Here is a 9,564-nt window from a genome sequence, read left to right as displayed (position 1 = left end):
TTTCTCTCCAGTATGGATCCGCTGGTGCTGAGCAAGGCCTGCATTCTGGCTAAATGTTTTCCTGCACTCCTTACACATGTAAGGTTTCTCTCCCGTGTGACTCCGCTGGTGTTGTGCCAGCGATGAACTATTGCTGAAGGCCTTCCCACATTCAATGCATTCATAGGGTTTCTCTCCAGTATGGACCCTCTGGTGTTGATCGAGGTATGCGATCTGGCTGAAGGCTTTCCTACACACCTTACACTCATACGGTTTCTCTCCAGTGTGGACTCTCTGGTGCTGAGCCAGGTGCGCGTACTGGCTGAAGGTCTTCCGGCATTCCTTACACTCATAAGGTCTCTCTCCGGTGTGAATCCTCTGATGCACGATTAGGTAACCACGATGGCTAAAGGCTTTCCCACACACATTACATACGTAAGGTTTCTCCCCTGTGTGAATCCGCTGATGCTGAGCAAGAAACGAACCGTTACTAAAGGCCTTTCCACACTCAATACATTCAAACGGTCTCTCTCCAGTGTGAATCCTCTGGTGTTGCGTCAGGTGTGCAATCTGGCTGAAGGCTCTCTTACACTCGTTACACTGGTAAGGTTTCTCTCCAGTGTGAACTCTCTGGTGCTGAGCGAGGTGTGCGTTCTGGCTGAAGGCTTTCCTACATTCCTTACATTCGTAGGGCTTCTCCCCGGTGTGTATTCGCTTATGTTGAGCCAGGTTTGCACTCTGGCTGAAGGTTTTCCCACATTCAACACAGGCATAGGGTTTCTCCCCAGTATGAATTCTCTGGTGAAGAGTAAGGGATGAGCTCTGGTTGAAAACTTTCTCACACTCATTACATTTCAAAAGTTTCTTTTCTACATAGACTTTCTTAGGCTTCATGTCCACAGATTTTTTGCGGTATTTTCTCTTTTGTGGCTCATGCTTATGTGCTCTTTCTTTGGTGGGAAAACCCTGTTTTATAGCAAATATTGCATCCTGGTGGAAAGTTTGCCAAGATTTAGTACATTCACTACTTTGATCTTCAGTAAGGATTTCCTTATGCGTGATGATCAGTTGACTAGGATGTACCTCCTTACTTTGCAACTTGTTGTTAAACCAGTCCCCACTTTCATAGTCTTCTATCAAACTGGGGCAATCAAGACTGTAACTAAGATGGCTTCTTCCTGTAGTCACTACTTTGGATGATTCTTCATAAATAACTTGCTTTGATGAAAATTCACTGTTTTTAAATGCATACTCCAAATCTAAAAGATAGTAAGAAAATAGTTTGTGCTTATGCAGAAGAAAAGAACTTTTAAAACAAAAATCAGTGAATAAAACACATAAGAACTTAAGAGAGTTGATTAAAACATAAATTCTTCTTATATATAGTCAGTAAGGTAACTATTAGAAAAATTAAATATCCCAGGAATGCAAGGTTGGTTTAATACAATGATTCCCAAAGTGGGCGCTACCGCCCCCTGGTAGGTGCTGCAGCGATCCAGGGGAGCGGTGATGGCCACAGGTGCATTTGGGGGCGATGAGTAACTGCTATTAAAATTTTAAAAAAATTAATTTCCAGGGGCTGAGTAATATTTTTTCTGGAAAGGGGGCGGTAGGCCAAATAAGTTTGGGAACCACTGGTTTAATATGTGAAAATCAATGAATGATCATTACATCAGCAGATTAAAGATGAAAAATCATATGATCATTTCAATAGATGTAGAAAGAGTATTTTACTAAATTTATTTGTAAAATTTCTCAGCAAACCAGGAATAGGAATGAACTTCCTAAAATTGAAAAAGAGCATCTAAGCAAACTAACATCAACTTAATGGTGAAAGACTGAATACATTTCCCCTTAAGATTGAGAACAATGCAAGTATATGTGCTCTTACAAGTGGTACAATTCAACATTGTACAGGAGACCCAAGCTATTATAATAAATCAAGAAAAACAAGGCATAAGGATCAGAAAGGAAGAAAGAAAACTGTATTGGCAGATAATATGATTGTCTCTGCAGAAAATGCTCAACTACTAGATGAATCTAGCAAGGTTGTAAGATAGTTCATATAAAAATCACTTTACATTCTTACATACTAGCTGCAAACAACTGGAAGATGGGAGTTTTTAAGAATTCTATTTATAATTATGGCACTCAAAAATAAGACTCAGAAAAATATTTTTTAAAGTTTTTAAACCACTACACTGGATGACTATAAAATATTGCTAAGAGAAAGAAAACCTTAACACATGGCTACAGAAACCATACTCATGAACTGGAAAACTCAATGATGTTAGGATGTCAGTTCTTCCCCAAGTTGATGTAGATGTATCATAATCCCAAGTGAAATCCCAGCAGGCTTTTTGAATAGATTATCTGATATCTGAAAGCTACAGATATCGCTTTCGGCTCGGAGGAGGCTCAGGTGCAACTTTCTTCGGTCGTCCCGAATCCGGGTTCATCCGACACCAGCTGCCTCCGCCATGCCGCCGAAGTTCGACCCCAACGAAATCAAAGTCGTCTACCTGCGGTGCACCGGCGGGGAAGTGGGCGCCACGTCTGCCCTGGCCCCCAAGATCGGCCCCCTGGGCCTGTCTCCAAAAAAGGTTGGTGATGACATCGCCAAAGCAACCGGTGATTGGAAGGGTCTGAGGATTACAGTGAAACTGACCATTCAGAACAGACAGGCCCAGATCGAAGTAGTGCCTTCAGCCTCTGCCCTGATCATCAAAGCCCTCAAAGAACCGCCAAGAGACAGAAAGAAGCAAAAAAACATTAAGCACAGTGGAAATATCACTTTTGATGAGATTGTCAGCATTGCCCGACAGATGCGTCACCGATCTTTAGCTAGAGAACTCTCTGGAACCATTAAAGAGATCCTGGGTACTGCCCAGTCTGTGGGGTGCAATGTTGATGGTCGCCACCCTCATGACATCATAGACGATATCAACAGTGGTGCAGTGGAATGTCCGGCTAGTTAAGAACTACAAAGGAAAATGTTTCAATTAAAGATCATTTGACAAGCAAAAAAAAAAAAAAAAGAAAGCTACAGATATCAAGACAGTATGGTACTGGTGAAAGGATAGATGTAGATCAATGGAACAGAACAGAGTTCAGAACTAGACCCCTGCATTTATGTTCAATTGCTTTCCAACAAAGCAATATAATGGGGAAAGGAAAGTCTTTACAACAAAGAGTCCTGGAATAACTGAACATCCAAAGGGGGGAAATGAACCTCAATATTTATCTCACCCAAGAAATTAGCTCAATGGATCATTACCCAAATGTAAAAATTAAAATAGAACATTCCTAGGGGGAAAAAATAGAAGAATACGTTGGTGACCTGGGGGTAGCAAGAATTTCTTAGAGATGGCACAAAAGCACCAATCAAGACAAATAAATTGGACTTTATGAAAATGGAAAACTTCGAATGTTCAAAAGACAGCAGTAGAAAAACAAGAACGCCAAACCACAATTGGCATAGGTATATCACAATACATACAAATGACAAAGAACTTGTAGTAAGACCATCTAAAGCAGCGGTTCTCAACCTGTGGGTCGTGACCCCTTTGGGGGTTGAACGACCCTTTCACAGGGGTAACCTAAGACCATCGGAAAACACATATATAATTACATATTATTTTTGTGATTAATCACTATGCTTTAACTATGTTCAATTTGTAACAATGAAAATACAACCTGCATATCAGATATTTACATTACGATTCATAACAGTAGCAAAATTACAGTTATGAAGTAGCAATGAAAATAATTTTATGGTTGGGGGTCACCACAACATGAGGAACTGTATTAAAAGGTCGAAGCATTAGGAAGGTTGAGAACCATTGATCTAAAGAAAGAACTCTTACAACTCAATAAGAAAAAAAACAACCCACTGAAAACCTGGGCAAAAAATTGAACACTTCACAAAAGATATATGAATGGCCAATACGTTCATGAAAAGATGCTCAACATTGTTAGTAAAATAATGAAAAAAGAAATGAATCAATCCTTCAACCAAAAAGAAATGAGTGGCAAAAGGAAAAGTAGAGGCATTGCTGTGTCTGGATATTTTCATGTGTTGGAGCGACTGGTGCAAAACTCAAAGGCGAGGACAAGGAGACCCTGTGAGAGAATGTATACAAGGAGAGTAAGTTGGGGAGCTCATGCTAAAAGATGCTTCAATGTGTGTCCCAGGCCTGGAGCCTTTAAGGAAGCCACCCAGACAATACGCGTGGCGAGCTGGACCCTTCAGAAGGGCGGAGCTCGGTTTTCTTGCAGTGGCCTCTACCTCCCCAGTTCTCTCTCACTCACCAGAACATGTGCCTTCTGTCCTGGCCTTCGTTGCCATCCAGGGCTCTCTTCCTTGCTCCAGAAGCGAGATCACCTCTGGCTTTGAAACGGAAACTCCTGCGTAGAAGAAATAAAGGGGAAATTAGCCAGGCCCTGAAATCAGATCAAGCCCTTGGGCCTCAGGAGGTGGGGGCATTAGAGAGAGAGTTAAGGAAGAGGGAGTGTTTTGAAGAAAGGGGAAGTTGTGGGGATAGTCTAATGAAGCTGCCAATTCTACAAAACTCAGCCTATTTTGGGGAGCAGCAGGAAGAGAAATGCAGCAACATATATCAGAGGCTCCCCAAACATTATGTGAGGGAGCAGCCCTCTGGGGAGATTCTGAATAACGGGGAGATCTTACCCAGCGATTCCAGGTTCCTGTAGTTCTCCAACATCACCTTTCTGTACAAATTCCTCTGAGCAAGATTTAGCCATTCCCACTCCTCTTGAGAGAAATCTATAGCCACATCCCCAAATGTCACCAAATCCTGAAATGACATAAACGTATTTTTGTCCGACTGGTGTTCTTACCCTCACACGGGTGTAGTGTGAAGAGCTAAATCACTTATACTTCTGGAGAGAAATATTACATAGAGTGAAACTTTCTCATAGCATCTTAGGTTCTGAGCAACACGTGTCAAGTAACTGCTGGATGACTTCTCTGTGCTTAGTGTTGATGCTGTCACGCTGAGTGTACGATTTCACTGTCTCTACTGACGGAGAAAAGACTTGTCACACGCAAAAATGGGCAATAACAACACTAAACAGTCAAGTATAAAATAATACGTTTTTCATACTAAATGCTAGGGCATTTCTCAATATGGAAAATCAAGATAGACTGTGGAAGTGAAGAAAGGCTTCAAGGGAAAGACAGGAACATGAGTTAAGCCTTCCAAGATGTATATGGCCTAAACCAGCATTTCCCCCAAACTCTACAGTGGAATGTTCCAGATATATCTATATATACATCCCATATATACACATACATATCCTATCCTATTAATGCTTATAATTTTGATTTTCTAAAATTAAATAGATATGTAATAAGATAGTAAACAAGTTTTATAGTCATTTTGCAAAAATATAACTTAAACCAATGGATGCCATCACAGAGAACAAGCAGAGGCAACAAAAGGTTCCCTAACAGCTCTTGATAATCCCACTGAGTCTCAAAGACAATGGGTAACCTATCTGCTACCTCAGAGACAAAATAAGAGTAATTCTAAGCTCTGCTAGTGAACTTAAATAGTGAACGTTTCCAATGTGATCATGACGTGCATAAAAAACACCCACAGCTCTCGCTGGAGGGGCGCACACAGCTCCCCAAGAGCGAGGAGAGAGTTTTGAATGTTACAGGACAGCTGGCTCGGCTACTGCGTGTTGAATTAAGGATCTTTTTTTTTTTTTTAATATATATATTTTATTGATTTTTTTACAGAGAGGAAAGGAGAGGGATAGGGAGTTAGAAACATCGATGGGAGAGAAACATCGATCAGCTGCCTCTTGCACACTCCCCACTGGGGACGTGCCCGCAACCAAGGTACATGCCCTTGACTGGAATCGAACCTGGGACCCTTCAGTCTGCAGGCTGACGCTCTATCCACTAAGCCAAACCAGTTAGAGCAAGGATCTTCTTTATAACATGGAACAAGGCCTGGTATGTTTCCTAAAATTCAAAATGTACAACCTTCCTAGGAGACGCACCTGCTCCAGCCTTACCAGGGCTGGCTGCTGGTCTCGGACATGCCCCTTAGGTGTGGCATGTCATAGCCATGCCCGCTCTTAGCTGCTGACGGACGGATGGCACTCAATGGGGCGCATCTGGACTGAGCTGGCTGGTCAGGTGCTGAAGTACCACCACACAGGTCAGTACCGAGCCCTGCTGGCGCCCGTGTCAGATCTCCCCTCAGCCCAGCAATGGATGGGGAGGCCCAAAGTGGCAGCGGCCTCTGGGGCCCCAGTGGAGTAAGTTCTGGGGTGTCTCCGGTCTTGGTGGTTGTCAAATTTGGAGTCTTTATTACGCCAGGGGTCTTATAGGAGTTGCCTCTCAAAGTCTGAGCAAAGCAACATGGAGGAAGCTTTCCCTTTATACCAGTGGTTCTCAACCTTCCCAATGCCACGACCCTTTAATACAGTTCCTCATGTTGTGATGACCCCCAATTTCACTGTTACAAATTGAACATCATTAAAGCATAGTGATTAATCACAAAAACAATATGTATTATATATGTGTTTTCCGATGGTCTTAGGCGACCCCTGTGAAAGGGTCGTTCGACCCCCAAAGGGGTCGCGACCCACAGGTTGAGAACCGCTGATCTAGGGGGAGCGAATGCAAAGATTCAGAGACAGGGACAAGCCCAGGACGTCTGAGGCACCGTAAGTGGCCAGTGTGGCTGGAGCGGAGACGCAGACGTGCAGAATGAGGTCTGGGAGCGCCCGGGGCTGGGTCAGGAGGGCCCTGCAGGCCGTGGTAAGGACACTGGGATCTCATTCCCAGTGGAGCGGGGGCCAGTGACGGTCTGGGAACAGGAACGAGATGAGTGCTCGGTCGTCACGGTGGGCACACGGCTCCACAGTGTCCTCCTCCCTCCACCCTCTTCAGCTCCTCACGCCCCGTCATCCGTGTTCCTGACCCTCAGTGCACACGACCGCTCCCTACAGCCGCACAGTCGCCAACCAGTGACGGGGACACGGCTTTCCTCCCTGGCGCTCTCTTTCCTCACCTGTGCAGTGAGAGATTCGGACAGGCTCACCCTCCACTTTCTTCCTGTCTTTGCCGTTTCATGAGCCCGGATCTGTGCTGTCCAACACACCAGCTGCTCACCGCGTGTCGCTATTTACATGTAAGTCAGTTCACATTGACAGTCCAGGTCCTCAGTCCCGCCAGGACATACAAGTGCCCTGCAGCCACGGTCACCCCAGGAAGTGCCACTGGACAGCGCTGACTCGCGCTTCTGGCCCAGCTTCCTCTTTCCAACCGTTCTCTATGTTTTCACCGAGCAGTTTGCATGGTTTTATGGTTTAGATTTAACCTATACATTGTAAGGAAGAAATTTAGTTACTTATTTTTAAATATATTTTTATTGATTTCAGGGAGGAAGGGAGAGGGAGAGAGAGATAGAAACATTAATGATGAGAGAGAATCATGGATCGGCTGCCTCCTGCACACCTCCTACTGGGGATCAAGCCCGCAACCCGGGCATGTGCCCTTGACCGGAATAGAACCTGGGACCCTTCAGTCCGCAGGCTGACACTATCCACTGAGCCAAACTGGCTAGAACAGGAAGAAATTTTTTTTCCCCTCTAAATGCATAACCCATCCTTTCTCCACTAATTTCACATCATTACATTATACACTGAGTGGCCAGATTATGATGACCACCCCATCAGTACTTCACTGACACTTCCAAAAATACTGAATATTGAAAACTTCCTAAGCAAATACTATCAAGGTTTTATTATTATTATTACTAGAAGCCCGTTGCACGAAGATTCGCGCAATAGGCCTTCCTTCCACTGGCTGCCGGCACCCGTTTTCCTCCGGCACCCGGGACCCAGGCCTTTGGTCCGGCCGCAGCGTAGAAGCCAAGCCTCTTCAGTCTTCACTCCGGTCAGCCTTCAGTCTTTGCTCCGCGCCCGCGTATGCAAAGTAACCGCCATCTTTGTTGGGTTGATTTGCATACTCATCCTGATTGGCTGGTGGGTGTAGCAGAGTGACACCAATTTGCATGTCTCTCTTTTATTAGTGTAGCTTTGCACAACCACTTCATTGTACTGATGGGGTGGTCATAATAATCTGGCCACTCAGTGTATAGTAAACAAGCTATAATCACTGACACGTGGCCTCCTGAGAGCCACAGGTGGCACTAAACTATTTTTTGGATAAAGGTGAAAATGCTGAGAAAAAGGGGATGCTCACTGGGCTTCCGGGGACCCCCTGACACTGGATTGGAGGATACCAGGGCCAGGTCCCTCATGGAGGGGACGCTGGTAGGCTGGTGAGTCTCAGGAGAAAACCAGACTGTTCGCACACAGCCTGACAAGCAGCGCACGCCTGGGAGGGGAGGAGAGATGCTCCTTACCTGGGACATGGCTTTCGGAGCCTGAGGACGGATAGCGGCACTTCCGGCCCCTCCCTCAGGCTCCTCTCCGGCAGAGGCGCAGCGTCTGGGGAAAGGCGAGCTGCGGAGGGAGAAAGGGACCCTGTGTCACCGGCCTGGACAGCCCTTCCCCCACCCCCCACCGCAGACGCAGATGAGGGGTACCCTGAATCAGTCGCTCCCACGCGTACAACTCTTTTCCCCTGCGCTTTATTTTTTTTTTTAAATATATTTCTATGCCCTAACCAGTTTGGCTCAGTGGATAGAGCATCGGCCTGCGGACTCAAGGGTCCCGGGTTCGATTCCGATCAAGGGCATGTGCCTTGGTTGCGGGCACATCCCCAGTAGGAGGTGTGCAGGGGACAGCTGATCGATGTTTCTCTCTCATCGGTGTTTCTAACTCTCTATCCCTCTCCCTTCCTCTCTGTAAAAAATCAATAAAATATATATATATTTTTTAATTTTTTAAAAATTAACCAATGAAGGCATCAGTAAGTGGGACAAGTCTCTCTCTCTCTCTCTCTCTCTCTCTCTCTTCCTCCAAAATCAAATTTTTTTTTTTAAAGTTGTTTCCCACTAACCCGCCGCCTTGGAAGGTAAAGCGGCTCACTCAGCGGTCAGACACCTGTGAGCACCGCCCCTCCCCGGGGCTGGGGACCCGCCGCAACCTGCTCCCCACCAGCCGCGGGCAGGACCGTGGGACCGACTCACGGAGCGCCGAGCGCGGAGCCTGCCCGCCCGTGTGACCATCAACACCGGTCACTGCGCCGGTCACTCCAACAGCGCACAGTAGGTCTCCCTCCCGCTCCGCTCCCTTACCCGGCGGAGGGAGGAGGAAGTGGGGGGACCTTCTGCACCGCAGGCCGCGGTCCAGCAGCCGGGCCCCTGGGGTGCAGCCCGAGGCCCGCCCGTGTCTCCTCCCCTCCCCATCCCCGCCCCCGTCCTCCCCGCTCACACCCCCCGGCCCCTCCGTCTATCTGCCCTTTTCTCTGATGCCCGTACACCCATAAAGGTTTTAAATTCTTTTCTGTTTCTGGTATTTCTATGAAGATAAGAGGGTTTGGGAAAGGGGGGTAATTTGTGGGGAGGGAGTGACGTCCCTCGGCAGGCAGAGCGAAATTAAGTAGAGTGTTTTTTTTTTTTGTAATTTTTAATA

At 46.1% G+C, this 9,564-nt stretch overlaps 2 protein-coding genes across 2 annotated transcripts in view; one reads left to right on the top strand and one right to left on the bottom strand.

The window, feature by feature from the left end:
• The window catches only part of ZNF583 (zinc finger protein 583), a 5,300-nt gene extending 492 nt beyond the window's left edge, over positions 1-4,808 (bottom strand). Inside the window, exons 1-3 of the mRNA XM_014448229.2 lie at positions 4,670-4,808; positions 4,291-4,386; positions 1-1,238 (exon numbers count right to left, since the gene is read on the bottom strand). Of these exons, the coding sequence (XP_014303715.1) occupies positions 1-1,238; positions 4,291-4,386; positions 4,670-4,808 (1,473 nt within the window). The remainder of the gene's footprint in view (positions 1,239-4,290; positions 4,387-4,669) is intronic.
• LOC102421043 (60S ribosomal protein L12) lies at positions 2,373-3,017 on the top strand. Its single transcript, XM_006106220.2, has one exon. The coding sequence runs from the start codon at positions 2,460-2,462 to the stop codon at positions 2,955-2,957; it is 498 nt and encodes a 165-aa protein (XP_006106282.1). The 5' UTR covers positions 2,373-2,459; the 3' UTR covers positions 2,958-3,017.
• Positions 4,809-9,564: the final 4,756 nt, after the last annotated feature.

This window comes from Myotis lucifugus, unplaced genomic scaffold, assembly GCF_000147115.1.
Source record: "Myotis lucifugus unplaced genomic scaffold, Myoluc2.0 scaffold_785, whole genome shotgun sequence".
NCBI classification, from domain to species: Eukaryota; Metazoa; Chordata; class Mammalia; order Chiroptera; family Vespertilionidae; genus Myotis; species Myotis lucifugus.
This window is presented reverse-complemented; position numbering and strand designations above follow the sequence as displayed.